Below are 27,956 nucleotides of genomic sequence, written 5' to 3'. Positions count from 1 at the left end.
ACGAACACCTGCAACACAAATAAAACAGCCTTAGGAAACCTGCTGCATTAATAAAAACAAACTTGACTAGTAGTATGTTAATGTGAAACATTACTGCTGTGTATATGAGAGTAGTGTATTGTAGAAACTTATTTTTCTGTAGATTAATACAGCAACTTTTGAATATTTTAAAGATTATACTCAAATTACTAACAGACATTTCTACAGGACCCTTTGTGGCATCTGTAGCTATGCAGATAGTTCTTGTAGTTTTTTTGGGGAAGTATTATATTCTAAGTATACTATTCTATACCCTCAAACAATGGATGAAGGAGGAATTTATTTTGTGAAGCTCACAAAAAGAGAAAACATTTAAAGTTGCAACTCACAGTGAATTAAATGACTGTGTGTAATGTGAGATTAGTCTCGCGTCGTGACAATCCAGGAAAGAACTAGAATGGCACGTAGTAAATTCCTCCATCAAGGCCCAACCGTCCCCTTATGGAACCACATTTAAATTCATTCTGAATTTCATTTAGAATCATGACCCATGAACTATTTTCTGAGAAATCAACCAAAATGTTAAGTAAGCACAAATTAAATTCCATTATCTGATTCACAATCCGAATCCGCACCATCTTTACCTTCCACCAAGTTTCATGGAAATCTGTCATTTTTACATAATCCTGCAAACTAACAAACAAACAAACCTCATCTTAGCATCTCTGAGCTAATTGTTTTTGATGTTTTTTTCTGCTTTTCTTTACTCTTAATATTGATTTTTTTAAAAAAAGCTCTGATCACTCTCAGCGCCAAAGAGCAGACGCATACAGCTGAAGACTGGCTGGTGAACAAAGTGCAGAGCATTCTCGAGAGGCAGACATTTCCCACAGGAGACGGTGGAGAACTAAAACAGAGCTAAGAGGTTAATGAATATCAGGCTTGGAAGTTTAAATTGGGGGCAAACTATAACATATCTCAATATTCTGTGTTTGAGACTGTAGACAAATGTAGACAGGATCCTTAACTCCTGTTAGATGGCAGCTGAACTAACCCTGGAGTTGGAGCTGAGAACTGAGAATTGAATTGAAATGTGTTGTGCTGACAGAAATGATGGATATTTCAAAGCATCAGCACATTAACCCAAAGCTGACTCCATGGTTCAATATGATATAATCACTCATATTAAACACCATGGACTCTTTGACTTTCCAGTGTTTACTCGTTGCCCCTGTGATAAGCTATAACTTATCCTGGCAGAAAATCCAGTTATTCAAATGTCCTAAATAATTGTCTTTCATCATGACTCATGGTACCGTCAGTGTGTTTGTGCGAGTGTGTAATTTGAGAAGTAAACAGACGAGACAGACGCACTTCCTGTCTCATTTATTTTGTCGTCTCGTAACAGCCGCTGCCAACCTGCTGTTGGGAGAATGAAGGGAAGTGGAAGGAGGTGATGAGGGACATTATGCAGATAGATGAGTCTGTCATTGATTCAATCCCTGATATACTCTGTCCACTAATACAAGATTCATGACATATAAAGGGCTCTGGGTGGATAATGAAAGCACCACTGTTGTGCTGTTTGTGCCATTGATTTTACTGTAATACAATTTCCTTTGTGTTTTTCAAGCTTTCGCTGAATATTTTATATATATATATATATATATATATGTGTGTATATATTTGAATGATCTGAGAAAAGTTGAGGTGAACTAAGAGTGTACAGCCTCAGAGCTCTGTAAGGCTACAGGTGTCTAAACATCACTCTCTGTTAACCATTGTCTGCTCTAGTACTATAATTACTGTCCATCATTTTATTTCCATTGTGTGGAATTTTCTTATAATGCCCTTAATACACACAGAGGACTGGAACATACTTCTAGATAACAAGCTGACTATGAAATATGCAGCATTTTATAGATTTTAAAATTATCATTGTGTCTCTGCTGCTGTCAGTGATGAGACAACATGATGATGATAAGTGACTCAGTACATCAGTCTGTGCTGACTGTGTGTTATGATTTATTATTCAGAGTAATGGGTCTGTAGTCACTTCTCAGAAACCAAGATTGCCATGACACATCTGTGTGTGTGCGCGTGCGTGTGTTGATTTCAACGCTGCTGTTTCCAGATCAGTCGTAATCTCTCATTTCATCTGATAATCACCATGGTGACCGAGTGTGATGTGGTTTCTGGCTGTTCTGCCGGGGCCGGGGTTTTTGCAGCTCCTCCTAAGGGGCCGGGGGTCTGTGTTCGGGGTCTGCCTCTATCACTAACACATCCAAGAGCTCTGATGTCTCTCCTTCCCCTTTTTCTCTGCCTTCCGTCTTTCCTTCCTCTCTCTGTCTCTTAAATGAATCGACTGCTAGTCTTCCACTCCTGGCTCAGAGAGAAGGTGGGGGTACCTGAATGTCCCCGACTCAGATGCTGAGACTGTAAGTCTCCTCCTCCACGTTTGTGCATGTGTTTATATTCACCACTGCATTATAGAAGAGTAAAGGTGCAGCTGCAGAGCACAAATATTACATGCAAGATTCAATAATACATAGATTCAATTTAAACATACCAGTAGGTTTCAAACAAAGCTGCATGTTCAGTGTTTGTGCTCATTCTTGTTGTGATTTTATCCTCATCTCTTGCCATTATGTCTAAGCCCCTTTCATTAAAGTAGGCATTGATCACAATGGTTCCCTTGAGTTACATTCTCCAGTATTTCTTTCCAGGAAGGACAGGAATATTATTATCAGTGGGTTATACCAGTTATGTCCTGAACACCCATGTTAGCCTGCTTCACCAGAAATGCTGCATTTATAATTACCTGCTGGAGTCTTTTGTTCATGAAATGGGTTTTCCAGGTACACGATACAAGGAAGTACAGTGTGTTTTGCCAGCTGGTTTGTGGAATTATGACTTTTAAATTTTGTAATCTAGAAAACTCAGGAGGTGCAGACATACTCTGACTCTTACCTCAGAAAGAAGTTACGTTCTGGATGTAACTGGTGATAACAAGAAGACATTTAGCAAGTTCCAATCTTGTGCGTGTGCTTTTACTTTCAACCATTTCCCTTGTGTGTTTTTTTCATTTCGTTTACAGAGCCTCATTTATAAACACACAGCCCAGGTTGATTTTACTAATTAAAATCAGAAAGTTCCAGATTAAGAGGAGCCTCACTTGTGATAGTACATTAAATATCTTTTAGATTGAAATATTGTTACAGACGTTTTTACACGATTTTGACATTTCTAAGATCAACAGGTAAAGAAAAAGTCATTGATTGATAGAAAAAGGAAAAGAATCACGCATGGCCCCCGGTGTCACTAATGCAATTCATTTCAATCATTCAGTTTCTCTTCTTTTGTGGATAATAATAATAATCCACAAACACAAATGATACCTTCATTTTTGTATATTACACAAACTGCAGACCTTTGACTCACACAATATAAAAGTGAATCTTCCTGAAAATTGTTGGCTTTTCAAAGTGTTCAACCTCTTTTACATTTATTTATCGAAGGCAGGGCTCTCTGTCATGCAGGTCTTGCTCACATCTCTACTCTGTGTTCACCACTAAATCTTAAGTCTTCTGGGTACAGAATGACCCTATAGGGATCCAGTAGTAGTGAAGTAATGTCTTATTAATTAATTAATCTTATTTAAGAATATTACATATTTCATCAGCATTTTGTCAAACTTTAGAATAACAAAGGTATTTCACCATCTCCCTTTTTTTGGCCTGTACCACACGTGTTTCTTGTCTTTTCTTTCCCTCTTCCTCTTTTTTTTCCTCCTTTGACCTCCTCCTCCTCCTCTCGTGTCTCTCTTACAGAGTAGCATAAACAGCATGATGAGCATGTACAGCGAGACTGGTGACTATGGCAACGCCAGGGTGAGTGGCGAGATCCTGCTGAACATCAGCTACAGCTACAAGACCGGTGCGCTCAACATCCTGGTCAAAGAGTGTCACAATCTGGCAACAGGAGACGAGAGGAAGCAGCGCACGGACGCGTAGGAGTGCACACACACACACACACACAGACATGGATACCCATTTCATATGTTTCTTTAATAATATATTTGTAACATTTATTGGTTAAACATCCGTCTTCACGTCACTGTTTCAATTGCCAAATTTGATGGATTCTTGCCAAACAGTTTTTTTCTGTAAAGACATTTGAATTAAAGAAATTATATTGTATTGATATTGACCGCAAAGGTTCATCATTGCCTGTGCAAGAATCTGCTGTAATATAGTCAAGACAGGAAGAATCTGCATGTGATTTCCTCCGACGGAGCACGACTGAGTGTCTGTGTTGTTTTCACTGCAGATATGTGAAGACGTACCTCCTGCCAGACACGTCACGACAGAGCAAGAGGAAGACGAGCATCAAGGCCAACACCATTAACCCTGTTTTCAATGAGAATCTGAGGGTCAGTGGCTGAAAACCTCCCCAACGTTCAGCCTCGATCTATGAAGCTTCATTCATATAGTAAAGCTTCTGTGTTTCCTCTCATGTTGTGCAGTACGTGATCAGCCACTCGCAGCTGGAGACTCGAACCCTGCAGGTCTCCGTGTGGCAACACGACCGCTTCGGACACAACAGTTTCCTCGGAGAAGTGGAGCTGTCATTGGACACCTGCGAGTTCAATTCCCAGATTGAGGACTGGTATGCTCTGCAGCCAAAGGTAGGAGCCTGAATTGGCAAGCACACTTGTTTTCTTCTTCTTCTTCTTCTGTGTTAAACAAATACAGACACATGACAAGTGCATGAGAGGTTTGTGAAATATGTTTGTGTAGGTGGAGAACAGTATAGACTCTACCATGCAGTATAAAGGAGAACTGACAGTCGTGTTGAAGTATATACCTGCAGAGAAGAACCTCACGCTGCCTCTGGACCAAGTGCAAGGTACACTCACAACTGTGACCACTTAAATGTATTATATTGAGGATATATATTAACTCCACGAAGTAGGTTTTGATTTCTGCAGCACGTTTGTTTGTCTTTTAGTTAGCAGCATGGACGTGTGATGGGTCAGGAAAGAACCCAACATTTTTCAAAAAGTTTGAAAAGCTCAAATTCCATCATTTCACTTCTAATTAATTCCATTTTCAACTCTTTTTGTTTGTTTTTCAAACTCTTAGAATTAGCAATTTCCCTTGAGTGACAGTACTTTAATTTGTGATTTCATTTTATTGATTGATTGAGACTTATTTTCCTTCAGAATCCATCTTCATGTGGTTTGTTACACCTGAGTATAGCTACTGTTAAAAAATGTCTTGTGTGCATGTGTTTGTCTATGCAGATAGAGTTCACATGTGTTCATATGCTTTCCATGTAAAGTACATCATACAAACTTGTTTTCTTTCTCAAGTGTTACTTAAATGAATTCCCAATTAGTTTTTTTCTTTTCTCTGTGTCCGCCTCTCTCCCTCCTCAGTGAAGAAAGGGTTCCTGAAAGGAAAGAAGACGAGCAGCTTCACCCTCCCTAAAGGGGGCATGGTTGAGCTGCTCGTCAAAGGAGCCAAAAATCTAACGGCTGTAAAGTCCGGAGGGACGTCTGATCCGTTTGTGAAAGGGTGAGACGCTCCCTGCTCCTTATGTGACCAGTGACTCACAAAGACACAGCCCCAACATTGTGCAGTAATCATCACTTTCACCTTCATCCCAGGTACCTGCTTCCAGACAGCAACAAGTCGACCAAGCACAAGACGTCGGTGGAGCGACGCACAGTGCACCCGCAGTGGAACCACACCTTCACCTACTGCGGCCTGCAGCCAGGAGACCTCAACAACGTCTGCCTGGAGCTCACCGTGTGGGACAAAGAGGCTCTGGCCAGCAACGTCTTCCTGGGAGGAGTCAGGCTGGGAGCCGGCACAGGTATGAGTAAGAATAAGTAAAACATAAAGCTGCTCTCAGACATGCACTGAACTTCAGACATGTTCCTGTAATTATCAGGATAAGAGAACGCAAATGTCCAAATCAATTGCTCTGGACATTTTCTGGAACTTTCCCCCCAAACCCCTAGTAAAATGTCAGAGGGAGCCCATAGAGCAGGAAAATGTCGGAAAAATTGTGAGGTGATGATGTTTTTAACATGTGACGGACACAAAACTGAAAAAAACTACATTGCACAAAGATCATACCTGAAAAATGTGTTTATTATGTTTGTGTGGAAGTAAAACATTGAGCTGCGGAGCTGAGAGCTGCTGTTTTCGTGCTCTCGTTAAGTTTGCTTGAAAAACATTCAAAGAGAAAACAGCTTGTGTGTGAGAGCTGAGACAAAGGCCTGTTTTCTTTTGTATCATAAATACTGTGATTATTTAAGAATCTCTGTTGTGGATCAAAATGAAAAACAAGTGTTCTGGCAAACAGATTAGTTTTGTTCTTCAAATATTGATATGTACTTTGTTTCCAATGCATGGATACTTAACTAATCTTTAGCGATTTCTTGAATACTATACACTATACACATTTTTCTCAATTACTGTACTTCAGTACAATTTAGACATAATTAAACAAAAAGCTTGATAATCGTGTTTATGTTTGTACAGTGAATATGAAGCTGGAGCCGACACCCAGTTAGCGTAGCTTAGCATAAAGACAGGTAACAGGGGTAATTTTTGGCCTGTCCAAAAGTTAAAAATAAAATCAGACTTTATTTAAATCTGTTTGAAACAGTTATTTAATTTTGCCTTTACAGAGGAGGCTGTTTTTGTTGGTCTTTGTTTGTTTGATTGTTATTTAGAACCCATTCAATTTTGGTGTGGATCCAGGATTTTCCCCCCAGACATAGTTTTTATGACTTTGTGCAATTCGGTGCAGACCAAAATAAAAATCTGGATCTAGTGAATTTAAATTTGCATTCTACTGTTGCCCTTACAGTTCTATGAAAATGTGTTGTTTTGTGAGCCCAGGGCTTCTAAACTTAATTAATTCATCCATTCATTTACCATTCATCAAATATTAAAGAGTGAATGGAGTGCCGAGGGAGTGTTTGTCTCCTCAGGGCTCCACAGCAGGAGTAGTTCTAACAAACTAAAACAAATGTTTGCTCGTTTGTTTGTTTCTCCCCTGAAGGGAAAAGCTATGGGAGCGAGGTAGACTGGATGGACTCCTACGGGGAGGAACAGCGGCTGTGGCAACGCATGACTGAAAACCCAGAGGTCCCTCAGGAGTGCACACTGATGCTGCGATCCAGCATGCGCAAACGTGAGACATGAGCCAGACCGAAGCGCAGAGGATGAAGGGTAAAGAAGGAGGGAGAGGAGGAAGAGAAAAAGAAGAGGTGTGATTGGTGGAGACTGGTCCCGACTTTTTCTCCCCTCTGAGATGTTCAGGTCCAGAACAGCCAGTCATGCCTTACACACTCATCTACATGTGTCCCTCAACATCTAGTCTTGACCAAACACTGCTGTTCACTGCTGAATATAGAAAACATGTATGTAACTTACTATAGCTACAGAATAAGCACACGGTGTGACTCCTGATGCGTCCATCCTTGTGTCTGTGATACATTTACTAGAGTCATTTCCTTGTGTTGTAACGGCTGAAGTAGACAACAGTCGACAAGGCACCGATTAATAATGTAGAAACGTAGACGTTCCCTTTACAACTGAGCTGCATCCTGGTCTGAAGCACACAACGATGCCTCATTAACAGCTGCGTTCAGGGGTGGAAAGTGACTGGTGTTAGAAAGTCTGTGACATCATACTCCATTCAATTATTACTGAAGCAGAATTATGATCAACTGTGAACACTTGAAGACTCCTCAGAGTACGTACACACTGTGTGCTCATGCTTTTTAGATTTATGAGGGAGCCAAATAGAGAAACCCTCTATTACCTCTGGTTTTTCAGAGGGTAGCACTGTAGCCTGGTTCCTGGTTTGAGTCCCTGTTGTGTGGGGTCTCCTCCCAGGGTCCATGGTTATGTTTATTGAAGACTCTAATGTTTATGTTGTCCTGGCGACACGCTGGCGACCTGTCCAGGGTGAACCCCGCCTCTCGCCCAAAATCAGCTGGGATCCAGCTCCCCCCTTGACCCTCACAGGATAAATGTTATAGATTCTATTCAATTTAATTCAGTTTTATTGGTATAGTGCCAAATCATAATAAGGCACTTTACAGCGCAAAGTCGAGATCTTAGAAATATATAGATAATGGAAGGATGTACAACAAAATTGTACTGGGGTGAAAGTAGAAATACTTCACTCACATACTTTTAAGTGAACTCAAACTCCACATAGCAGTCAGTTATGCCGCTGAATAATGGTAAAAAAAAGTTTTTTAATTTTATCATTATTTTAATTCTTATTTTTTTCCATGTGTGTTCCGTTTTGTCATAATTACCTCATGAATTCTTGAATTAAATAATGCAAAAAATATTGCAAGGTCACAGGGATCTGTTTGTGTCAAACTTATCCTGAGATATTGCTTTCGGACGCAAAAAAGAAGAAAAATGCCTGAAAAACGTGCATAATGGCCTTTAAATTCCTTCGAGCTGTCGGCGATGTCCTCAAACTCAAAAGCTTGTGTTGACAGACCAAACTGCACCAAGCGGCGAGAGGCTGTAAGCAACAAGTGTGAACAAATAAACAACAAATAATCAATTATCAAAATTGCCCTTGATTAATTGTCTGTTGATCAGAATTGAATCACCGTGATTAAAAACTTCAGGTTCATCAAATTCCCAAAAAACAAAAGTACTTTACTGTGAAATACGACAAAGACAAAGAGGAAATCCTGTTGAGTGCTTCGCTCTATGGTTCAGTCAATTTACCCGTTTGGTCCAGATTTAAACATTTGATGGATTCAGATGAAATTGTGTTCAGACATTCATTGTCCCCAGAGGATGAATCTGTGTGTGATGATCACCAAAGTTTTCTCTTCATCCAGGACAATATCTCAACATTAACAGACATTCATGCTGACATAGTTAGATTTCCAAGAACATTGTTGGCAATCAATCCAGTTGAGGATGAATCATTATACCTGGTGATTAATGAATGTCTCTGTAGCGCCATCATCAGGTCAAATCTTGTCAAACTCTTAAAATCATTTATAACCTACAGCTAAACTTCATCATACTTATCGTTATACCTGATTAGCATCCACATGCTAGCATTGTCATTGTGAGCAAGTCAAGTCACAGGAGCACTCAGTTCATTTCCACCCCTGACTCTCTAGTAAAAAAAAAAAAAAAATCTGTGGCACAAAGTCTGGACGGATCCATGATTTAGACTAGATTCAATGTAAATGAACATAACACTGTATCAGTGTGATAATAGATGCTGCATGGTACTGTATTAGACAAGAACAAAAGGAGGTTATTTAAAGCACTGATAATGACATCACTTTACACACAGAAGAGGACGTGTGACTTGCGGTGCGTTCCCAGGAACCCTGAGGCCGCCACTGTGTGATAGAGTGAGTCAGCACTGAGCCACGCTGCGTTCGTCTCAGGGGGAGCAATAAGGTGTCAGTGGCAGTCACCTTGTCCCTGTCACCCACGGCTCCTCGGACCACCGTCCTGTGACGGATCACGCAGTTCACAAAAAGATAAATAAAAAGGATCCTCCAGTTTCAAACCCTACACATCCATTTTTCATGTTGGTTGGTTTCTGAACGCTCGTCCTTGGCCAAACCGCCGCTCTGAACCCGCAGAGCAAAACAGTTTCACACTCCACACTTAGAGTAATAACTCATGGTGTTCACTGTACAATGTATTTTAGATGAGAGGCTTGTGCAATACCCGATTACTGAAGAAGCTCTTGATGTACATCATGTAGTGTCTCTGTTCCGAACATCAGATTCACTCCATTCAAGCCTTTTTGTTCAAAATATGTTAAGGGAATATTTTGAAATAAACACATCTTTCCATAGACTAACTGTTGATTGATTTATTGAATGACTATTCAAGTGTTTTCTTTGTAAGTGGCAGCTCCAACACTATTTGGGTTTTTCTGACTGAAGGATTGTGCAAAAAATCTTGTCACTCATTTTTAATTATAATTTCGCAGCGGATGTTTTAAAATTGCTTGCAAGTGTTAATGAAGTTCATTGATATAATATAAACATGAAAAATATTCACATTGACTTAACAGTGATTTGGCAAATTAAAAAAACTGGGACGATCAAAGTAGCTGCTGATTCATTTTCTGTAATCTTCTTGTTTAATTATTTTCTGTGGCAAAAACCAAACTATTGCACCTAAAGATCATTGCAGTGGCTTTTTTCTTTTTTACAACTTCTTTAAAGGTTTCTGACAAAAAACTTAACATCCAGAGTCAGAATAAAGTCCATGTAGGACATAGTTTTAAACTTTATCCATCTTTACTGACAGACCTGAATGAGAAATTATATTATCACATACATTAATTAATTTATGTACAGGATACTGTTCTAGTTTAAAAAATTTACCCAATAACTCATTTGATGTGATTTGCACCTTAGGGCTGTCGTAAGTCGTTCTCACACACCTCTTGTGTTTACTCTCACTGACAAACTGAAGATCACATCCTCCATGAAAAACATTTTTTAATCAGTGTTTTGTAAATTCTGACGTGGACACACAGATGTACTGTACAGTTTTCCAGGGAGTGTCAGAGAACGTCATTATCAAAGAAATGAGATATAAATATTAAGACAGGTGTAAGGTTTTCTACAGTAAAAATACTTTTTGTACAAAATAGTTAAACATATTTCTGATTGAAAATATCAATAATAATAATAATAATAAAACATACAGAAAGACGTGACTGAGGAATCAATATGATTGTAATGTACTGTGTGACCCACTTAGTAATCTCCATGACTCACACTTATGATGACACACACACAAACACACACACACACCTTAGGATACAGGACTGAAATGAGTTCTCACTGGATGAGTTGGATGAGTAGTTGGGATGTTGCACTGTTACCTGTTAGAGTTTATGTGGGAGAGTGGGACATGTGGACAGGAACAGGAGGTCAGAGCAGGTTCTGTCTGCTCTCGCTGGGGGAGGAGAAGGATCAAAGATGGCCGACAGTCCGCACATGTGCACAGAAAAAGGCAGGCGTGTCTTTTATGATTGACAGCCCTGACCCGCCTCCTGCTGTAGCAACATCTCGTCCTTGCGTTGCGGGAAAGTGTCGATGGTGGTGAACAGTTCGGCCGCTGTGATGGGGAACGGGTAGCGTTGCTTGTCCATGCCCTGCTTGTCTACCAGCACCATTTGGAAAGACCTCTGTGGGATCTGGAGCAGTAACCTAGGAAACACACATCAGCCCAGTGAGCAGCTGTGGATTGTGTGTGTGTGTGTGTGTGTGTGTGTGTGTGTGTGTGTGTGTGTGTACCTGATTTGCAGGGCCAGTGGTGGGGGGAGCAGCTGGTGTCGAATCCGTCCGATCTGTGCAGGGTAGGTCCCGACCAGCTCTATCACTGTCACGTGCCTCAGGTCCAGTCCACACTGAGCGTGCTGCTCCCACAGGACAGAAAAACAGACGGATCCATAACTTTTATAACTTTGCTATTGATTCCAGTGCAGCACAAACCAAAGTGAGCACAGCTTCAAGTCCAGAGCATATTAAACTCTGTTACACTAAGTTTAGACAGCGCTCAGGCTGCAAGTAAAGATTATTTTCATGATTTATTCAAGTCCCCTTCAACTCAAAAATGTGTTTTATTCTTTATTTCACTCGGATGTTTGACTTTCACTGAGCAGAATGATTTATGTGCAGAGTCTGATTCTATCATCACACTAACTTTCCTCACAAGAACTCTTAAAAGGCTTAGTGTTAAAAAAAACATAAAAAAATAAAACTGGTTTATACCAAAAACCACACTGTTTGCAGATTTGCTGATATATAAACACACAGCACAGATGTATTTATTTATTTATAAGCAGCATTTAATTTGTAAATAGTTTCAAAGCTATAATGTTGCTGAAAACAGATCAGTGTTGATTAATTATATGATAATGATAGTTATAAATAAATGAAGATCCATTTTCTTTAATTAAGAGAAAATAAAATGTGCCACAGCAACTTTATTTCTGACTGTTTACACTTTTCTTGTTATTTTAAGAATTAAATTATACAAAATAAAGGGAAAATGTTTTTTCAGCTCAAATCTCAATCTACCTGATTTAAATTATATGACATTTTGCTAATTGGTTATCAACATCGTTACTGATTAGAAGAAAGACAAACTTTGATTATGTGTTTGTCTTCCAGCTGATAACCCAGTCGCTCTGAAAGGTCGGGCGTTTAGTGACAGTTATCCTTAAAGGATTGTGACGAGCCCAGGAACATCCATCTCCGGCACCGCCTTATCACAGCCAGCGTCAGTATCATTTATTCATCGCCTTGACATTTTCTCTTCATCATTGGGCCCTCCCTCCTATTCTTCTGCTGCTTTGTCCAACTTGGGCGACTGAGCGAGAGCGAAAACCCAACACACAAACACAAACACGCTGCGGTGCACCAGTCACATTGGCTTCAGTAGTCGCCTCTGAACTCCAGCTCGTGTTCTGTCTCTGCGTCGTGTCTCACCTGTAAGTTCGTCATCTGGAAGCGGTAATTGTGATTGGCAGCTGTTGGCGCCGAGATAATGAGGAGCCGTCGCTTCTCGTAGAACTGGTCCAGAAGCGCGGCAGCAGTCCGCACACCCACGTTGATGTTCATGGCTGCGATGACAATGAATGAACAATTAAGTGACAATATAGAAGGTACGACACACAGAGAATTTTTCACAGCAAAATATACATATATAGAGAGAGAGAGAGAGAAATGACGAGGAGATGCTGAATGATTTTATCATTTTTAACCCATCTGTAAGTGAACTGACATTAATTGCTGCTTTTTCTCTGTCTCATAGATACAGACGTTCGGTTGATGAGAATCCAGAACTGATTTTGATCAGATCGATGGAAAGAAGCAGGGGCCATTTCACTTCACCGGAGCTTCTCACAGGGAAGGCGGTTCAGCACAGGTAGATAAATACTAACCAAGTTTATACAACATATTTCTGTTTAGCGCTAATGCGGCACTAGACACTACATGGAAATTAAATGTGACTGGAAGTGTGGCAAACTTAAGATATCTTGTTCAAGAGGCCAAAATCATGTTTTATGAGGCCTTCACCTTTGACCTTTGACCTTTGACCACACAATCTAATCAATTAATCTGCTCGTTTTAGAAGATTTGTGCCAAATTAGAAAAGTTTCTCTTGAGGTGTTCTCAAAGGTTCAGTGTGTAGTATTAGTGACATCTAGAGGTGAAGTTGCATGTTGCAGCTGAATGTTCCTCATCTCACCCTCCCATTCCCAACATGAAACAGAACCTGTGGTGAACTTCAGTTGTCATGGAAACTCAAAAGGTTTTAGTTTGTCCAGTTTGTCCGATAGTAAAAAACATGGTGGCCTCCACAGAGAGGACCCCCCTCCATGTAAATATGAAGTTTTTAGATATAAAGAGCCGTTCTATGGTAAAGAAAACAACAATTCAGACAATTTAGATGAAACACACCATTTAAGATTATTTCATATTCAGTTTCTGCCAAAAATCCCTTTCACCTAAATCTTACACACTGGACCTTTAAGATAACATGTTCATGAGGCACAGTTACTGTCCCCAGTGGTCGGAGGCATGATAAAATAAAATAATAACTTTGACATATCCTTGCAAATATACCCCAATGCTTCAGATGCTTCATCGATCAAACACTCATATTACAAATTTTCAAATAATTAAAGGTTTGAATAAAAGCGTATTTGTGTGTCTGTTTGTGGGTGAGTGTGTGTTCATTGTCATGCAGCATACGTACCTGCACAGGTTGTGTCTGTGCCAGACCAGGTGAGTCCGTACTGACACACTCTGGCAGCGCTGCCCCGCAGCTCGTAGCCACCAGTGCACGTGAACGAACACGTGGCGCCATAGTTGTCTCCATCACTGTCGCACTTCATGTAACCATTGTCAGGGGCAAACAGTGAGCTGCAGCGGCGCACTGAACACAGAGACGCACACGAGACGCATAATGGGAGAAGGGTGATGCAACAAATGCAGAGTAGTTGTTAGTTAATTCAGAGGCCTGCTCTGCTGAAGTCTGTATAACATGGCTGACCTCATTCCAAAACCTGTGACAGACACAGCTGTTTACCTCAGTGTGTTAATCCAGGAAATATCACAGTATCACTCTCTGGTGCTTGTTGGTTCAGGTGCTCATCAAAGCCTGGTGTATATATCACATTATAAAGCCCTGCAGTATGATGGAGGACACAAATTCCACTGAATCCATTAAATCCCTAAACCAGAGGTAATATGGGGATATTTCCCATTAAACAGCTTCACTCCTGAACAGCTGTGCATTTGGTTTTTGTCATAAATTTAACTGGGAATTCAAAACTCTGATTCAAGGGGAAGAAGACACATCGACCACAGATCACTAGTTTACGTCTCTATGAAGCAGAATTATCACATTAATGGAGAAGGAGCAGCTCTGTCACAGCTGAGAGACGAACCCCTGACCTTCTTTTAACAAAAGAAGCTCCTTCATACCAACGCAAACCAACAGATTCCTAGAAAATTAAAAAAACTAAACAAATAATTTGGGAAAATATAAGAGTTACCTTGTGTATGTTACTTCCTGTATTTGTCTTGTTCCCCACTCTTCTGAATGCTGCACCCTGAAGTGTGAAACCTGAGTTTAATCATCCTGACCTCCCTGTGGATTTCATCTCTGTTCTGTTCAGTTCCCTGATGTTTCCTCGTTCTTGGATTGGTTCATCTGACCTGTGTTAGAGTTTTGCCTTTTTGTGACCTGAGCTGGTTTTTTTGTTTCGCTCCCCTGCGACTAACACTGTGAACTCACTGTTGACCCTGCCCCACACAAACGATCAGATACCATCATTAGAAACTCACCTCGCACTCTGACTGTGAAGCGACAGGATCCTTTGTTCCCTGCTCGGTCAAACACGGTGTAGGACATCTTGTGGAGTGCCTCTGGGAAGTCTGATTTTGAAGGTTTCCCTTTCAGGATAACGCTGCAAAAGAAGAGCTCAGGTTTAATCTTTCGCTGTGATCTGGCTGCTTCTAGGTGGAATAACAACCCTGGGGTGAGCACACTGGAGGATAAGCTTAAAGAGGAGTGTAGGAGATAAGACTGACTCTGTGAGGATGCCATCTGCAGTGTCGACACCCTCCGGTGTGTCCCAGGTCACCCTCGCTGTCAGTTTTCCGGGCTCTGCCCACTTATCCTTCACAGTAGGACACTTTATTTTGGGAGGATCAATATCTACAGAGAGAAAGAGAAAACAAATGGTCCATATTGACATGTACATGTGTTACTGCTCTGCAGAGAAGGTGAAAACTTTGGTTCACGAGCCAATCCCAGATGACTGGTCACCAGTGGATCACAGGGTTTATTGATCCAGGGACCAAGAAAGAACATTTCTGGATGGATGTGATTTACAATATTTTTTACTTGTAGATTGTAACTTTTGACAAATGTATTTAAATTAAATTAATTCAATAAATAAGAAAACCTAATATTAGCTGCTCAGTTAATGGCAGTCGTCACCTGTAGCACTATCTAAGATACCAAGGTGAGTTATAAAGACACAGAGACACTGAGAGACAGGTGGATATGAAACATTTCAATTATTTAAGAGATTTGTCCTGATAGTCACGGCCTGTTTTTAATGCAATAAAAGAAAAGAAAAATGCATCATCGCTTCAAGGAGAATGAGACTTTACACACAGACAAAGGAGATTCAATGTCATTTCTCAAACAACATCGGTGAGGGTATGCTTGCTGTGTTGCAGTAAGATCTGAAGCTGTGTGTGTTTGTGTGCGTGTGTGTGTCTGTGTGTGTGTGTCTGCTGTGATTGCCCACTGTTACCGAGGCTGCAGGACTATTCAGCCATTTCTATGCTCACCTGAGTGCCTGAGCCTTATCGCTCATCTTTTCACCAAAAACAGTCATTTTCAGTTTCAGCCTCAGGCTCAAAGACGTGAAATACATTCACATTTTCTGCTGGTGTGTGTGTGTGTGTGTGTGTGTGTGTGTGTGTGTGTGTGTGTGTGTGTGTGTGTGTGTGTGTGTGTGTGTGTGTGTGTGTGTATTTTCCAGACATCAATAATAAATCTTTTGTGTTATGAGGGGTAGTTATTGCTGTGGACAGTTATACAGTGTAGTGCAGCTGACATTGGGCCTCAAACATGTAATTAAACCAGTCTCTCTCCATTATAGGTTTTTCCAAGGCTCCGGTCCTCTGCCGCAGCACAAAAGAAGGACACACACAGTCTTACCGACACAGGTGGGAACAGCCGCGCTCCACACTCTGCTGTGCTGGCAGGTTGCCGTCTTCTGGCCCTTCAGACTGAATCCAGGAGAGCAGAAGAACTCGCAGCGAGAGTTGAAGTAAGAGCCGTCCGAACACTTGTAGCCTCCATTGACGGGCATGTCCGGCTTAGCGCAGCGGATCTCTGTGAGAGAAAAGTTCAGTTCACAACTTTGTCTAAGGTCGTTGATAATCGACACCCAAACACCACACCTTCCGAAAAAGCCAAGACACTGGTTATATTATTATTAACTTATTAAACTACGACTTTGAAATCCTTGTGCAAAGAAGAGTCAAAATTCTGTCACAGACAAATTAAAAGTAGTTTGAATCGTTTGGACTTTTCATCAGAGCGAGTTCCATCCATAGTGGGGAAGTCATTTTCTTTCCACATTGACCAAGATTATATCAACATAGAAGATTTTGAGTCGATATTGATAATTATCATGATAAATGTCGCATTATAATTTCTGTTCACTTTAAAGATTGTTTGTTTTTTGCTCCTGAGGGTTAAACTTTCTTTATGAGCAGAGAAATATAAAACACTTTACAAACCTGAGGTCGATCATGTGTTTTACCTCCTCATTGTACTTCCACATTAAATAAGAAATACATTTATATAAATTGGACTTTTGTTTTATCGCTCTTCCCTAGTTTTGATCAGAGGCTGATTCATGAAAAAGTTCTGACTGTAAACGATGAGTCACACTGAACTAGATAAGTCAATCTCTAGCTTTTACTAAACAGACCCTTCAAACCCCCCCCACACACTGAGCTGTTACTTCGCCTCACTCTTTGCTTGCTAATGACTTGAGGAATAGTTCTCTTCTTCTTCACATACTTGAGATAATTTAAACCCGGTGCATTCATTCACTGATATTGGCCTTTAATTAAAAGATATCAACCTCTCCGCGCTGACCTTTTAAATTTATGGTTTTCATTTTGCTTGATTATATCATTATTGCAGAACTAATCAGCCCCACTCTGTCTAGAAACGCCACTTCATTTATTTGGAGCAGCGGTGGGGGGGGTTTAGATTTAGTAGCAGCGGCAGTAATTTTCCATCAGTGTCTGAGTTACAATGGAGCAGTTTAATGCCCCATGTCTCATAAATACTGTTTCTTTCCAAAGAGGCTTCACGCTCGCCAAGAATAGACTCCGGGGAGAAGTAATGGCTGCAGGAAATTGTTTATGAATAAGCCTGATAAAAAGAAAATCAGCTGCAGATACGACTTGGAAGGAGAACCAGCTCCTTCCCGAACTTCTCCCCAAGAAATAACCTTGATGCTCAAAGATGTAAAAAATCCACTTTAGACAAAGCGATGTGTGGGTATGTGTTTTTTAAATATAGATGTAGATGTAAAAGAATACATTTAAAATCGAGGTGAAGTATGACAGATATGAAGGAAAATCAGAGTTCCACGATTACACCTAAACATATTTAAGACCTAGAACGTAATATTTTGAAATATTTCGGAATATTTAAGGCCTAAAGTTCAGTTTATTACAGTCACACACATACACTTCAGAATCCCTGCTGTGTGGGTGTTAGTTCTCACCTCTGCAGGCATAGTTAGAGGACCAGTGTTTGCTCGCCATGCACACCACCTCCGAGCTCTGGGTCTCGTATCCCTGCTTACAGCGGATTTTACAGCGCGTCCCCATCACGTTTCTGTAGTGCTCTCCTCTGGGGGTGCGGCAGCTCACATCGCCATGTTTTATCTTAATGGGCGCGCACCACGGGGTCCCTAAAAACAGAGGAAAGATGAAGACACTTATTTTTCCTCCACCGCATCAAGGCAATTATGTTTTATTCTAATTCAACCTGACTCTCAACAACACCACACTATGGGAGAGAGGGTTATTTATTTCAGTGTTTATTATAGGCTCAACAATATCTTACCTGAAGACTGTAAAAGCTAAAAAAAGACTTCCTCGTGCTCTAGAGTTCAGACCGATACGGTGGATTTCTCATTACCTTGTCTGAGACTTCCCATAATCCAACAGTGTCTCATGAGGCAAGAAAGATGGTCTCACTTGAGGAAAAGATAATGACGTAAAGAGAGCACTTAAATCTCAGAATGTGTGTGTGTGATGGAGGTTAAGATAAAAGTCTGTGTTTGGAGTGCGGCCAAATTTAATTCTTAGCTCTGGTTATAATGTGACTGCTTTCATTCTCACCCCGCTGAGATTTTAATCCGTGCGGAACTACAACACTGATTACAACGAACACAAACACATCACTTGTATTTTAGCACAATGGAGTCCTCATAACGTAACACTCTCATTGGTCCACGCATCTCTCCATGATGCAGAAGCTAGACGTTAAAGTCATGTGCTTCATGTACTCTTTGATTTATCACTAAGTCTTTTTATTGCCCTTCATTAAACTTTCTTTATTATTGATGAACAACTTTTCCACCTCAGCCAAGTGTAAGACGTCCACATCTGAAGATCGTGTATTTTTCCGCTGTATCTCATGACATTTTATGGGGGATTACATTATGGACTACTTCAGCTGGAACTCCAGGAAGTCACTGGTCCAGACCAGAGCTGCTTTCAGACATGCACTGACGTCCAGACATTCTCTTAAAATGTCCCAGAGGGTCTGGACGTGAGAACGCAAATGTCAGAGTCAGCTGCTCTGGACTTTTTGAAAAAACTTTTCCTGCAAAGCCCCTCGAAAAATGCTCGAGTGAGCCCACTTGTGATTGGAAAAGAAAAAAATCATACAACTGTCTCAGAATGAAAAAGACAAGAAGACGCAGTCGAAAACGCCGACTGGGAAAGAGATTCAAGAGCTTTTGATGATAAGGACCATGTGCTGAAAAAAAACACAACCTCCTGTTGTATAGAAATAGTCCAGCACACAATCCCCCGATTGAGCAAAACAACTATAGTGTCCCATCGGTCTTAAACTTTTCTTCTTCTTTCCTCCCAGGGAAGATACTGCTGCCTTCTCTACAACGCTTGCGTAAGAATCCCCTGTCTGACGCCAAGTTTGAGAGGCAACAAGGTTCGTTTCCAGCACACAGAAATCCAGATCTGCAGTTTGTTTCCTGCTGGCTCAGGACAAACACCAACCCTCAGGACCAACACATTGTCCGCACACACTCGGAGAGGACACACACCATATTAGGCAAATTTTCAGTTGGAATGAAAAAGGGAATCCGTTACACAGCAAACCTCCCTCGCTCCCTCTCTCTCTGCGTGTGTGTTGGCAGAGTCTCCAGAGCCACTGAGTAAGAGAGAAAATAATACTACATTTCAGCTTTTACACACAGAGAGAGTTTGGTTTGGCCTGGACAGTAATGTTCCGTATCTAAGTGACCCTGAATTTAAAATTGGAAGCTGCTTTGACGGAACTGTGTCAGTTTACAAAACTGGCTGAATGAGCTGGTATTGAATTACGACTCTTTAGAGACGCAGTCAAATAAAAAAACAGTTTTTCTCATTTTAACCCTGTCACTGTGCATTGTTGCTCTGAGTATATAACAATCCTTGTCTTTTTTCTATTGCTTTAAAACTTTAAAACAACATTGTGTAACTTTAACTGAGCAGCAGCGCCCTCTGCAGTCCCAATCACTGAACCGAAACACAACCGAACGGTGGGTATTACCCATAATCCCCGGCTTCCTGGACCAGAAGAGCTGCTGCTGTAACGAACCCACCAAACTCTGTTTAAAATTCTTCACATTTGAACGTTTCCTGCTGAAGATGAAGATAAAAATAAATAGTTTTTAATGACTTCTGAGTCTTTTTAACTGATCTACAGTTCAGCTTTACTCTTTCACTTGCTGGACCTGATTCTGACAATTTAAGCTTTCAGTCAGTTCCAGACTTCTCACAGGAGTCTCACCAAAAACAGACAATCAGGGTAAAGAGTGGGATTGAAGGTGGAAACATTCTCCTTATTCCAAGTCACTGAACCATCACAATCATTGTGAAGGTGATATTTTAGGGTAAAAAGTTGCAGTGTTGTTTCAAACGTTTCATTCTTTTCCACGCCACGTCTTCAACCCAGGGGCATAAATTCAATTTGATTGAGGACAAATTGCTGCACATTTGTCTGTTAGCTAGTGGGTCACTGTAGCTGTAAGAAAAATCAGAGGTTAGTGATTGGATGTGAGACTTTGCTGACATTTCAAAATTAATATTAATCTCCTGATCTAACGAAGCTGATCAAGGAGGTTTGGCTGGAGGCTGACAGTTTACAGCACCACATATATCACTGCAGGTCTATCACCCTACTCCAACACCACTTTTGAGCAATCCAGTTAAATGTTAAAGATTTTATTTAAATCCCCTTCATCACTCTGAAACATCTCAAGAAGAGGAGAAGATGCCATTTCACTTTGATTCATTAAGACGAGAGGACGTGTAGTTAACTTGCAAAGGGCAGTTGGTCCTTGATAAACAATGAACACTCCCTAAAATGAAATGACCGTATGTGTATCTGCATGTTGTCACCTTTATATCGACGAGAATACCCGTCCTCATCGTCTCCGTGGGTGTACTGTCCTGACCCTGGGGGTGAGAGAGAAAAAAGAAAGAAAAAGCAACTACTGTGAGGAAAAGAGCTGCGTCCAAGATGTTAGGCAATGTTTGACAGCATCATCCTGGGCTTTTTTTTCTTTTCAGCCACACAGCACCAAGAGAAGGCTTCCAATCATTACATAACTTTTCATTTGAACCAGACTCCAGGGGGCCGATCTGAATCTTTTGGACAGGACACATCCAAAAAGATCCTTGATTTTTTTTCCCAGATGATTAGGAAAAATTGATTAGTGATTCACTGTGCGACCCCCATTTTGTGTTTGGTAGAAATGAAAGAAGAAGCTGCATTTATTTTGAAACAATTTGTTCCAAAACGGCTCAGATAGATCGTACTTACCGTGGACAGAGATTTAATTTGAGTCAACTCTGAGCAGATTTATCAGACGGAGCAAAAGTGAATTCAGATGCTAAAACTCGCAGTGTTCTAGAAGTGAGCTGTTTCTCAGAGCTGCTGCAGGGACACAGCTGAGTGACGCTGGTAAAAGACAAATGTGAGCAGAATTGTGATGAGCAAGGAGGATTATTTTGGGAAAGAAGAAGGAGGGATCAGGAGGAGCAGGTCAAGATGCTATAAAAACAGAGGGAAGAGGAAATGGGTGAGGAAGGGGTTAAAGTAAGGGGGAGGGGTGTTCAACCTTGGCCCCGGGATGTTCTGAACCTCGGTGTGAATATGTCCTCTGTTCGGGCTCCACAAGGGAGGAGTGTTCAAGCTCCTCCAGCTCCACATATCGGCCGCGTGTTGATCAATGAACCTGATACTGTGTGAGCACATCTCCCGTCCCCCATTTCTCATCATGGCTTTTCTGTCAGTTTAATAAAAAACTGTCTGGACCCAAAACGCTGCAAGTCACACACACACACAACAAGCTTTGAGGTTTCAGCAGTCAGATCACACAGCATGGACTGTGCAGAGCGAACCCACACACTGAGTGAGTCAGATGTAGAGGTCTAATGAGAAAAAGTTTAGTGACGGCTTCTTAATGGGGAAGAGGCAGAGAAGGGTGTAGAAAACTAAACAGGTGTGTGTGTGTGTGTGTGTGTGTGTGTGTATGTATGTATGTCTGTGTGTGTGTGTGTGTGTGTGTGTCAGTTCTGTGACATTGGATATAACAACGTACACCATGTCAAACAGAGGCTACCTATTTCTGATTGGCTGGTACATATTATGATAAACAATAATAAACTCATACTCTTCTCCAAATGCAAAAAAAACGTATGGGTGTGTTTTTCATGAAGGTTGTGATATTTATTACAATTTAATGAATCTTCACAGAGCCACACGTATCTTCGAATGTCTTGTTTTGACCGAGCAAGGATCCAAAACGTAAAGATATTCAGTTTACTTTGATAGATGACATAGAAATGCACTTATTGTCTTATTTGACAAGTTGTAATCAGAAAACTGTCACTTTTTCTCAGATTTTCCTCATCGTTTTAAACATTTATCACTTCTTCAATTGATTAATTCAATCAAAAGTCTAAATGTATTCTCTAAATACGCCTCTCAACAGACGTCTTCATTGTTCGAAGCAGAGCACCACATACATAAACCCCAGTTCAGACATATAATCAATATCTCTCCACTGATGGAAGAGCACCTTCCAAAACCCCATTAAACAAATTGACCAATAAAAATGGCATCATTTTGTCCCTGTAGCATCCTGCAGATAATAAATGCTCAAACAATAAAAAATCTACTTGTGTTGCAAGTCCACTCGTTGTAGATGCACCATGAGACAATTTAGCAAAGCAATTGTTATTAATTTTATACATTTCTCTCTGATAAACATTATGAGCTGGGGTTTTCAGGCACAATCAGAATTGCCTATGAAATATTTATATGTCTGAAGCCAAAAGATACAAACAATAAATGTGAGCAATTACAAACAAAACAGAACGATGCATCCAGAGGAAGTTTATTGATAATTGTCTTGAGCTGTTTACTTTTGGCTCTCTTACCTCTCCACATAAACCAAGAGAACATATTCAACAGGAAATGAGCTTTAGCCAGAAATTTAACAAATTAATCATAAAATCTAATAAAACTCTTGTTTGATGTTGTCTTTGTGATAAAGGTCACGGAGGCGAGGTCACAGGGCCTTAATGTGTGTTAGGCCCCAACTCAAACTCTTCTTTTGGGTTTTTTTAAATCTCTGGATGATAAGTTGCATGGAAATAGATGAATTGATTAAATCCTCCTTTCTTTTATACATTCTTAATGTCTTTATTTGCATATCTAAACAGTTGCTGCAGTTATTTTTCTTGCCTGTAGCTGCCGGGGGCCTTGCTAGACTACTGAATATGTATAAAAACAGATGACGTGACTGCACAAAAAAATTCATGGTTTTATTTGATGCTATAAAAACGATGTGTCATGATTGACAGCTTAGACCGACTCGTGATTGGCCGAACATGTGTATCTATGGGATATCGCTACCCTGACTACACTCCCTGATCGCAACGGCACAGACTCTGGCTCCAAATGTGCGAGATGACAGTTTCGTGTTCGGGATGTTTCTGCTTCATATCTGAATATTCAGAGGAAGTGGAGACGCGTCCTCTATCTTTATGTGGAGTGTGTCATCTGGACCTGCAGGCTTGACACCACTCAGTCTGCAACTCTGCAGTAGGATTAAATTGACTGAACCTGATTTGACCTTACTGAAAAAAATCATTCCAGATTCAAAACGAGTCCAAAATGAGAATATGTGACATGAGACAAATCTTCACTCGTGTCTGAAAATCTGTCTGAGGTGTGATCAGACACCAGCGTCATCTTCCTGCTCAGTTCTCCTACTTTTAAAAGAGAAATATGTCTAAGTGGCAGAAGTGCAGACAGCAGAAAACCTCTGGGAGTGAGTAAGCTTTAAATTACAGAGGCTGATATTCCAATTAGCTTTTCTCTGCGGGTCTGTAATACACACTGTCATTATGTGAAGTCGGTTGAAGTATGGCTACAGGCGAACGGAGCAGAGGAGACAGCATGATTATGCAGTTATGTAATTTTTTTTCCAGCACTAATGATTTCTGTTCCAGTTATACTGTATTTACCAACACGTCTGCAACCGTCTGTAAGAGCTGCTTCTTATGTCACCATCGTGGTTAAAAATATACTTGTTCTGATGTCACATTTATGTCACATATGTATCTATGCATATCCTTTGTGTGAATCTATTTACACTTTCTCCAATCATCCCAATATTGGTGAATCTAATTCACATGGATTGTATAATGTGAGAGTTCTACCGTCTGTGATCTGAGACATGATATAATGCTGCACTTCCAGTAAAGGCTCCGATGCACATCATCACCTGACATCTCCATGATCCAGAAGTGTCTTGAGGACTCAAACACTTCACCCATCCCTCCGTTGGCATAGAGGTGAGTAGATAATGAGTGAATTTTCATTTTTGGGTGAACTATCCCTTTAAGTACATTTCAGCACCTTAATGAACTGTCTCTTATTTTATTTCAGGCTCAATTTGCTGAGTCTCAGAGACTCAAGAGCAAAGATGTGTAAAATGGCCTCAATCAAACATAACCCTGAATTACTCATAACGCTGCTGGATGGTTTGCAGCTGTTTGCTCACACATACATTAAATCAGTTTTATAAGGTGATAAAATATCGGTGTTGTGTTTACGGCCTTGCTCTGCTGCTCCCGGTATTATATTAATTAATACTAGCTCTTCATTAATAAACACTTAGCTCCTGATCTGTAGCTTAGGCCACACTTCTCACTCAGACACACACACACACACACGTCTGTAGTCACAGTTTTTCAGTGATTGTGCTCTCTGGCATTCCCTCAGGTTACTCACTGTGATCTGTCTGCTCCTGACCCACATCAGAACAAGAATCATCATGGAAAATGTGATCTGCCTTTAATGAAAACTTGCTACAGGACAGTTTCTTTCAATTCCCACCCAGTTCTAGGCACACACACACACACACACACACACACACACAACTGAAAACTGAACCAATTGACCCCTAAAACAAACACAAACATACCCCTGTAAAATAAACTCCCCATAAACACACACACACACACACACTGTGACATAGAGGAGCACAGAGCGAGAGAAAGAAAAAGAGAGAGAGAGAGTCGTGACTGTCGGCTCAACAAGCAGTTTTTAGTCTGTCAGTGTAAATCTGCTCTGCAGCTTCTCTTCATGTTGCAGCCTGTATGATCATATAGCAGTGGTGAGCCACTCTCATACCATCTACAGGCACATAGCCACAACACACACACACACACACACACACACACACACACACACACACACTGGTGTGTCTGGCTGCATCTTTTTCTTACTTTCTTTTTTTCGACTAATCATTCCTGTCACATTTTCCCAAAGTCTCAGGTGATGTCATTAATCGTCTTGTCAACTAACTAACTCTCACATAGCTCATAATTTCAAAGACGGAGCCAAAGTACTTTATAGATTTTTGCAAAAAAAAAAAGTTTAAATATCCATCAATCCTTGAAATGAACAGCCGCAAATTCAATGACATGTTATTTGATTGACCAATCGTAGTTGTTGCAGTTCGATCTCAGTGTGTGTTTGTGTGTGTTTCTGTTTTTTGGGATTTCTCCAGTAGACATCATGGGACCCAAAGCCCCGGTCCTAATGGAGCAAAGTGTTATTTCTGGTGTCCTGGTTCATGTTCGTGGTGAGATGTGAACTGTGGTTATAGGTTCAGGTTAGGGTTGAAGTGGTCATGGTTAAGGTTTTGGTTAGGCTGTCCAAAATGAATGAAAGTCAATGCAAAGTCTTGGTAAGGATAGAATGTGTGGTCAAGGTATTACTCATGTTGTGGGGACCTAAATGTGTTTACACAGTCACATTATGGAGACTTCAATCAAGTCCTCATGTGTAAATCAATTACATTATGCTGCAAAGACTTGTTTTAAGGTTCAGTTAAGGTTAAAGTTAAGGTTAAAGTTAAGGTTAGGTTAAGTTTAGGGTTAGGTTTAGACAAGTAGCAACTATGGTTATGTAGGTCAAAGTAATGGCCTCAGAAATATCTGTGTGTGTGTGTGTGTGTGTGGGACACAGAGACCTTCTGTGTTTGCTCAACACCAACCTCATCAGTACAGTAAAAACTTTCCAGACCTCATTCACTCACACTGTCAAGTTGATAAAGTTTGTTTATCCAGTATTTAAACATTAGTATTAAAACGTTATCAAGGCCGCAGACATGTAAAGATCAATTGAAGAGTTACAGTTCTGGTGCAAGGTTTTCATCAGAGCCTCAGAAACGTCCCCCAGATGCACACTGCACTCCCCCCGCTGCCTGTCCACCCCCTCCACGTAAACACCACCGCGACTCACCAAAAACCAGCGGTGACAAGAAGCGTAAAACTTGTGCGTAAAAGTGAAACAAGACATCTTTCCCCAGGACAAACCTTTGTAACTTGGCCCCATCCTCCAGTTCAGTGACTTCACACGTTCTACGCATTTAGTGTAAAAGATCAGACGGTTGATTACTTGGGGTTAATCGATAAAGTCACGGCGGTTGATGAGAGGCCCCTCGGTCGGTGCTTACCTTCGTACCCGGAGCAGAGACAGAGCTGGACGAGCAGGAGCAGCAGCGGCCACATGTCCATACCGAGCGGGGCGCGGGACGGTGGTTGTTCAACATGTGAAGCGGAGCCTGCAGGAAAACTTCCAGCGCATTCCTCCTTCCAAAGGCCCGCCTCTCCGTCCTCAAACAAGGGAGGACTCTCCTCACACAGCCCGGGCCACCGGGGCGCAGGACACTGACGCTCTGTTTCTGTGCGTAAAACCGTCACAGGTACTCAAGTACATCAACTGCAGAAATCTGATTGCTATTACTTTACCTGAAAACCTTACAAACACCCCACCAGCAAATCAGATTTCACTTATAAACTAATAAAAACTTGTAAATTAAACCAATGTTGTCCAATCTGGAGGATATGAACCCATTATTAGATCACATGATAAATCTGAAGGGACCCAAACATAAGATGAGAAAAGATAAGATAAAACTTTATTGATCCACACACTGGGGAAAGTCAGAATGAGTTAAACAAGAGAAAAAACAATAAAAAAGTTTAAAATAATTAAACATAACACATTTCACGAGAGAAATATTGTTTGTACAGAAATATTATAGAGTAAAGTGCAGTGGCACAGGATATAAAGATGGATGACATGACAGCTCCTCAATAGTTAAGCCAAAGCTGTCTCCATCGCCACCTGGTGGCTGGCTTCAGTATAGGTTATAAACCTTGCTTCCTCCATGTTTGCAGATGGGACATGCACCAGATGAAAAAATCTAAGTACTCGTCAAATACATTTTTTCGCAAAGATGTTTCTGTGGTTTTAGATATTAGTTTTTATTTTTCCAGTAAGTTTGTTTTTAATTCGATATTTGATGCTATAAAAAGGTGAAACATCATGATTGACAGCTGAGACTGAATTACGCTTGGTGGAGGATGTGTACAGACTGTATCACACTTCTGTAGCCCCACCCCCTTCACCTTTGACTGAATATCCCAGAGGCTGTTCAATTTCTATCTCCTCTCATCATCAGGGAGAAGTTGAAGTAAAACACTGGAACGATTTCTCAGTTTCAAACACTGGTTCTCTTCTTATTTCACTATTTGCTCCAGATATGCAGATCTGACAGGAGGTCTAGTTGGATCCAAGTTGAAGTTGTGTGCGAGTTTCTGTAGAATATCTTTTATCTTTAAGTGGATTGAGAATGTCTCGATGTGTTTATAGCAGACAGCTGATTCTTCTTCTGTTTCATAAGAGCTGCTCATGTAAACAAACCTGCACAGCTGAAAGGTTTAGAGAAAGTTCAGCACTGGTGAAAAAGTAATCAGTGTTTAATTTCCTCCTCCACAAGCATGAAGTCGGGTTATAGAGCGTGTGTGTGTGTGTGGAGGCGAGTCCACACATGAAGGTATTGAAGCGTACCTTCCCTTGACTGGAAACAGGAAAAGGAGGCATGCGGGATGATTCCCTGAGCTGTAATTAAATGAGGGTTCGGCCAACTGTTCACGCCTCCATGAACGTGGCTCTCAGGTGAACAAAGAGTTAAAGACCTAACTGACTCCA

The 27,956-nt window shown here is 40.8% G+C and overlaps 2 protein-coding genes across 7 annotated transcripts in view; one reads left to right on the top strand and one right to left on the bottom strand.

Annotated features, from left to right (window-relative positions):
* The window catches only part of sytl5 (synaptotagmin-like 5), a 36,448-nt gene extending 26,585 nt beyond the window's left edge, over nt 1-9,863 (top strand). For 3 of the 5 annotated variants that reach the window (XM_069533291.1, XM_069533292.1, XM_069533290.1), the window contains exons 11-18: nt 2,352-2,417; nt 3,810-3,988; nt 4,309-4,411; nt 4,505-4,666; nt 4,779-4,887; nt 5,420-5,558; nt 5,651-5,859; nt 7,060-9,863. In XM_069533291.1, coding sequence (XP_069389392.1) covers nt 2,352-2,417; nt 3,810-3,988; nt 4,309-4,411; nt 4,505-4,666; nt 4,779-4,887; nt 5,420-5,558; nt 5,651-5,859; nt 7,060-7,202 — 1,110 coding nt within the window. In that variant the 3' untranslated portion in view covers nt 7,203-9,863. The remainder of the gene's footprint in view (nt 1-2,351; nt 2,418-3,809; nt 3,989-4,308; nt 4,412-4,504; nt 4,667-4,778; nt 4,888-5,419; nt 5,559-5,650; nt 5,860-7,059) is intronic. The other 2 variants (XM_069533294.1, XM_069533293.1) reach the window with 1 other exon arrangement.
* A 638-nt stretch (nt 9,864-10,501) lies between these two features.
* Nucleotides 10,502-26,579, bottom strand: srpx (sushi-repeat containing protein X-linked). Of its 2 annotated transcripts, XM_069533299.1 has the most exons (10): nt 26,416-26,579; nt 20,777-20,833; nt 17,866-18,054; nt 16,275-16,451; nt 15,131-15,257; nt 14,885-15,006; nt 13,791-13,970; nt 12,518-12,651; nt 11,321-11,442; nt 10,502-11,233 (listed from the first exon to the last, which is right to left on the bottom strand). In XM_069533299.1, the coding sequence occupies exons 1-10, from the start codon at nt 26,474-26,476 to the stop codon at nt 11,050-11,052; spliced, it is 1,353 nt and encodes a 450-aa protein (XP_069389400.1). In that variant the 5' UTR covers nt 26,477-26,579; the 3' UTR covers nt 10,502-11,049. The 2 variants fall into 2 exon arrangements, with proteins under 2 accessions (XP_069389400.1, XP_069389399.1); XM_069533298.1 differs by lacking the exon at nt 20,777-20,833 and having other exon boundaries at nt 26,416-26,575.
* Nucleotides 26,580-27,956: the final 1,377 nt, after the last annotated feature.

Source organism: Paralichthys olivaceus, chromosome 10 (assembly GCF_024713975.1).
Source record: "Paralichthys olivaceus isolate ysfri-2021 chromosome 10, ASM2471397v2, whole genome shotgun sequence".
Classification (NCBI taxonomy): domain Eukaryota; kingdom Metazoa; phylum Chordata; class Actinopteri; order Pleuronectiformes; family Paralichthyidae; genus Paralichthys; species Paralichthys olivaceus.
This window is presented reverse-complemented; position numbering and strand designations above follow the sequence as displayed.